This window comes from Dipodomys ordii, unplaced genomic scaffold (assembly GCF_000151885.1).
Source record: "Dipodomys ordii isolate 6190 unplaced genomic scaffold, Dord_2.0 Scaffold2, whole genome shotgun sequence".
Taxonomy (NCBI): domain Eukaryota; kingdom Metazoa; phylum Chordata; class Mammalia; order Rodentia; family Heteromyidae; genus Dipodomys; species Dipodomys ordii.
This window is the reverse complement of record NW_012267218.1, coordinates 220857-226905: the sequence shown is the minus strand read 5'-3', so window position 1 is coordinate 226905 and position 6049 is coordinate 220857. Positions and strand designations below refer to the sequence as shown.

General features: G+C 54.0%; 1 protein-coding gene across 1 annotated transcript in view; it reads left to right on the top strand.

The window, feature by feature from the left end:
- The window catches only part of Mta1 (metastasis associated 1), a 60168-nt gene that overhangs the window by 31807 nt on the left and 22312 nt on the right, over positions 1-6049 (top strand). The window contains exon 6 of the mRNA XM_013012698.1: positions 2454-2530. Coding sequence (XP_012868152.1) covers positions 2454-2530 — 77 coding nt within the window. The remainder of the gene's footprint in view (positions 1-2453; positions 2531-6049) is intronic.

Below are 6049 nucleotides of genomic sequence, written 5' to 3'. Positions count from 1 at the left end.
CTCTTGTGTTCAAGGCAAGCGCTCTACCACTTTGAGCCACAGCTACACTTCTGATTTTCTGGTGGTTCATTGGAGATAAGAGTCCGGTGGACTTTGCTGCCTGTGCTGGCTTTGCACTGTGATCCTCAGATCTCAGCCTCCTGGGTAGCTACCACCGGCTGGCTTGGAATTGCATTTTTAAGTTGTAGTTAGTGTATTTTGATTTGTCAGTGACAGTTTTGGAACTTTGTGTTAGTGCCTATGCACTGAACTGAAAGCAAAGTGAACTGTATGTGAAGTTGTGCGTGCTCTGGTTACGGTTGGGTGGCGGGTGTAGTCTTGTCCCCAGGTCAGCTGTGACTGGGTCTCCGTCCCAGCAAGTGCCCGCCGCTCCCTCTGCCGCTCAGGAGGCCTCGGGGGCTGGGGTCTTGTTGTCCATTCACTGTACCCTTGAAGACATGTTTGTTTGTTTGTTTTGTTTTTGGCTGGTCCTGGGGCCTGAACTCCGGGCCTGGGCGCTGTCCCTGAGCTCTTCACCTTAAGGCAAGCGCTCTACCGCTTGAGTCACAGCGCCTCTGACATTTGTTTTTATCCCAATTTTTGGCAAGGGGGAGTAGTTGGGGTCTGGGCCTAACTGTGTTGTAAGAAGGGGGGGAGCTTCTTCGTTGACGGGTGCTAGTTACCGAACCCTGGGCTTCAAGCACTCTACCACGTAACTATGACTGCCCCCCTTCCCAATTGTCTCTGTTTTTGAGTTTCCTTGTTGTCTTTGCCTGGTTGGCCTTGAACTCATGATTCTCTTGCTTCTACCTCTTGACTAGCCGCAGCTACAAGCATGTCACTACACCCAGCTTGAGACACTTGACAAAGGTTTTGTGAAGTGTTTTCTTTTTTGGAGAGGTTTAAGGTGCTTGGGTTTGGACCCAGAGTCTACTGCTTGCTAGGTAGACCTACCACTGAGCTATGCCTCCAACTTGCTACACTGTTCATTTGTGGGGGCATTTTTGTTGTTGTTTTGTTTTTTTGGCCAATCTTGGGGCCTTGAACTTGGGGTCTGGGTGCTGTCTCAGAGCTGCTTTTTTTTTTTTTTTTTTGTTATTTGCTCAAGGCTGATGCTTTGACATTTGCCATAGCTCCACTTCTAGCTTTTTAGTGGTTAATTGAAGGAGCCAAGAGTCTCACAGACTTTCCTGCCCAGGCTGGCTTTGAACCTCACCATCCTCAGATCTCGGCCTCCTGAGTAGCTAGAATTACAGGTGTGAGCCACCAGAGCCTGGCTTCTGCTCTGTTTTGAGATAAGGCCCTGCTTTTGGCCCAGAAAGACCCCCCAGGCTTCTGTCTGCCCATTTAATGCTTCCTGTGTGCCAGTAAAATAGGCTCATGCCCCCGCAGCCAGCCTTTGGTGAGGGTGGTATACTGTTCCTCTGTCTGGCCTTGGCCTGTAAGCAGTTAGGATTACAGGTGTGAGCTGTTGGCACCTAGATAAACAGTTTTACTAAGATACAATACACATGATGAAATTAACCTATTGTGGGTGAATAATTCAGAGTGGTGTGTTTTCATGGAGTATACCTGCAGGCCTCAGTTTAAGTCCAGATTCTTCATGGCTCACAACTATAATCCTAACTACTTAGAGGCTGAGATATGATGATTGGAGTTTGAAGCCAGCCAAGCAGGAAAGTCTTAAGATTTTTTTTTTTGAGGGGGAGGGGTTGGTTGTGAGGCTTGAATTCAAGGCCTGAGTGCTGTCCCTGAGCTCTTTATTTTTTTATTTTTTTTTGATCCGGTTGTGGAGCCTGAACTCTGGGCCTGGGCGCTGTCCCTCAGCTCTTCAGCTCAAGGCTAGCGCTCTACCACTTGAGCCACAGCTCCACTTTTGGCTTTTTTCTTTTTGCTTATGTGGTGCTGAGGAATCGAACCCAGGGCCTCATGCATGCAAGACAAGCTCTCTACCACTGAGCCAACCTTCCCAGCCCTCCCTGAGCTCTTTTGATCAAGACTAGTGCTCTACCACTTTGGACCACAGTGCCACTTAGTTTTTCTGGTGGTTCATTGGTGATAAGAGTCTCACAGATCTAGCCTCCTTAGTAGCTAGGATGACAGGTGTGAGCCACTGGCACCCACCTGTTGTGTTTTTTATTTTTGTTTTTTGCCAGTCCTGGGGCTTGAACTCACATCCTGGGTGCTGTTGCTGGGCTGCTTTTGCTCAAGGCTAGCATTCTATCACTTAAGCCACAGTGCCAGTTCCGGCCTGTTCTGTTATGTGGTGCTGTGGAATTGAACCCAGGGCTTCATTCATACTAGGCAAAACGCTCTACCACTGAGCCACCTTCCCAGCCCTGATGTGGGATTTTTGCTGCCTCTTTCCCTGGGGAGCTGAGCCAGGACAAGGGCTGATCTGCCACAGGTTCTGTATGGGAAGGGGGGAGGTTGACAAGTTCTGGGCTAGTGACACAGGTGACACTCACTCTGTCTGTTTGCAGACTATGTCTACTTCGAGAACTCCTCCAGCAACCCGTACCTGATCCGAAGGATTGAGGAACTCAACAAGGTAGCACTCTACCTGGGAGGAGGTGGGGTGGAGGCCCAGGGCTGGCAGTCTTCCTGGGCTTCTGGGCTACCTAGATGCAGGACTTTCGATGGCATAAGCGGTTGACGGTCCCTGGTCTCAAGTTCTGGTTTGATGACCGAAGACCAGTGTACGGCCTCAGAAGGCCCTGTGGGAGGTGGCTCCCAGCTGTTCCTGCGGCCTTAGGGCTTCCTGGAGGCCTGCGGTGGCCTTGAGGGTGTGTGCATGCTGGGCCCCTGCTGGCCACCTCCTCAGTCACTTCTGGGCTTCCCTGGGCCTGCTGGGAGCCTGGGTCCAGAGACACATTTATGTCTGTCAGCCAAGAGCCCTCCTGCGGAATGAGCCTGCCACCACGGGGAAGCCCCGACTTGCCCGTTCCACTCTGCTTGGCGTGGCCACAGCCTTCTGGAAGGAGGGAGTTGGGGCACTGGGCCTGGTTGGAGAGAGTCCTCAGGAGATGCGTAACACCGACTCCTGCAGACTCCAGGACTGGCTTCCGGCTGGAGATGTCCCGGTGGTGGTGTGGGCAGACAGGTCTCCTCCTCCCACAGTTGGGTGATGGACATAGTGCTGGACAGAGCCCGCCTGCTGTCCTGGACCTGGGGCGCAGGGCTGACTTGGAGTGTTTGCGGAGGGGCAGCACGGATGCACGGTTGTCCTGAGAGCCACAGGGCTTCACAGACGAGCGATCCCGAGTTGAGCAGACAGTGGCCAGAGGGTCTTCCAGATGGGGCCTGCTGCGAAGCACAGAGCTTTTCCTTCTGTTCTTTTGTCTGACTCCTAAAATAGCAAGACAGGACAGGTGCTGGTGGCTCACGCCTGTAAACCCAGCTACTCAGAAGGCTGAGATCTGAGGATCATGGTTCCAAGCCAGCCTGGGCAGGAAAGTCCATGAGACTCTTAACTCCAGTTTACAAGCAAAAAAGCTGGAAGTGGAGCTGTGGCTCAAGTGATAGGGTACCAGCCTTGAGCAAAAAAAGCTCAGGGACAGACAGCACCCAGACCCCGAGTGCAAGCCCTGTACTCACACATACACAGAAACTTGAGATACCTGAGATCGTTTTTATAGTGAAAGATTAATACATGAGCTGGGCTCCGGTGGCTCATGCCTGTCATCCTAGCTCCTCAGGAGGCTGAGATCTGAGGATTGCGGTTCAAAGCTAGCCCAGGCAGGAAAATCTGTGAGACTCTTATCTCCAGTTAATCACCAAAAAGCTGCAAGTGGAGCTGTGGCTCGAATAGTAGAACTCTAGCCTTCAACAAGAAAAGCTCAGGGACAGCACTCAGGCCCAGAGTTCAAGCCCCACGACTGACCAAAAAAGAAAAAAAAAAAGATGAATATATGAACTGTAGGAGGAATGGTGCCTTGACCGGACAGCCCACGGTCCTGGAGGTCGGCCAGTGGGCGGGGGGGGGGCAGTACTCAGGACAGCCCACGGTCCTGGAGGTCGGCCAGTGGGCGGGGGGGGGCAGTACTCGGGACAGCCCACGGTCCTGGAGGTCGGCCAGTGGCGGGGGGCAGTACTCGGGACAGCCCACGGTCCTGGAGGTCGGCCAGTGGGGGAGCCCACGGTCCTGGAGGTCGGCCAGTGGGGGGGGGGCAGTACTCGGGACAGCCCACGGTCCTGGAGGTCGGCCAGTGGGGGGGTCAGTATTCGGGACAGCCCACGGTCCTGGAGGTTGGCCATTGGGGGGGGCAGTACTCGGGAGCACGAGCAAGCACCCACAGAAGGGAACTGGATGAGAGTTGAGGAAGACAGGACCCGATGGGGGAACAGGTCTGGCACCCACGTGGTGCGACTTTTGAGAGTCCAGAGCCCTGCCAGCAGACAGGACTGACCTATGGAGTGGGGCACCCTTGGACGTGGGGGGCGGGCGTGTCTGAAGTGCTTTTAGAGGAAAGGCAGGTCGCGGGCAAAGGGCCGGACGGGCTGTGGCAATGGGCCTTGGTCGTGGTTCCCAGGAAAGGCAGGCTGAGCGCAGCCAGCAGGCACAGGCCCTGCCAGACCAGCCTGGGAGGTGGCTGGATGGCACTTCCTGCCAGGCAGCTGGGCAGAGGCGCAGAGGGGGCTGTTCGGGACTGTTCGAGGTTGCTGAGCCCAGTTTGCAGGAGTCTGGAAGGCTAGGCAAACAAGAAAGTGTGAAGAAGGTGAAGGCAGGGAGCCAGGACGAAAGGGGGAAGTGCCTGGGAGCCCGCAGCCATATGTACAGCTGTCTAATCCAGTGATCGGAGGGCATTCATGGTTGGACAGCTGGATGCTGGAGGCTCACACCTACCATCCCAGCTAGCTACTCAGGAGGCTGAGATCAGAGAATCAAGGTTCCAAGCCAGCCCAGGCAGGAAAGTCTTTGAGATTCTTTTTTTTTTGTCGGTCGTGGGGCTTGACCTCTGGGCCTGAGCGCTGTCCCTCAGCTCTTCAGCTCAAGGCTAGTGCTCTACCACTTAAGCTACGTGCCACTTCCGGTTTTCTGGTGCTTTATTGAGGATAAGATTTTCACAGACTTTCCTGCCCAGGCTAGCTTTGAACCATGATCCTCGGATCTCAGCCTCCTGAGTAGCTAGGATTACAGGCATGAGCTACTGGCACCCTGCTAAGTCTGTGAGATTCTTATCTCCGATTAACCACCAGGAAACTGGAAGTGGTGCTGTGGCTCAAGTGGTAGAGTGCTAACCTTGCGCTGAAGAGCTGAGGGACAGTGGTCAGGCCCAGAGTTCAAGTTCCACGACCAACAAAAAAAAAAAGAATTGGTTTAATGGCTGGAGGCTCATATCTGTAATCCTAGCTACTCAGGAGGTTGAGATTGGAGCATCACAGCACAAAGATGCTCAGGGACAGCTGAGTTTGGGACCACTCCCACCCCTACTTCCACCCCCTCCCCCCCAAAAAAAATTTCTTTATTAAAGAGAGAGGTAGGAATGTGGCTCAGTGGTAGAGTGCTTGCCTCATATGCAGGAGGCCCTGGGTTTGATTCCTCAGTACCACATAAGCAGAAAAGGCTGGCAGTGGTACTGTGGCTCAAGTGGTAGAGCACTAGCCTTGAGCTGAAGAGCTGAGGGACAGTGCCCAGGTCCAGAGTTCAGGCCCCACGACCAACCAAAAAATAAAATGAAATAAAAAAGAGGCCTGGTGAGTAGCGATGGGGTCAGATGTGAATGTGGCCACTGGAGGCTCAGGACTGTGGATACTGCTTTGATAACCTGGTTCTAAGAGTGCCTGACCCTGCCAAGGTGGGGGTTGCTGGGTGTCACGGGCTCCCTGTGGCCACCTACAAGGATGGACAGAGTGACGTGGAGATGGCTCTGAGCCAGCCACGTCACTGAGGGGCTGCGCAGACATCCCGTGAAGGCCATCCCGTGCTCTGCCACGGCCTAGACCTTGTCATCGCATCGTGTCATCACGCAATGTCGAGAGTTCCTGGGGTCACAGATCCTAGATACTCGGCATTCTGGGAGTGGGGCAGGGGGAGCACATGGTGGGGCTGGGTTCTCCTGGGCTGCTG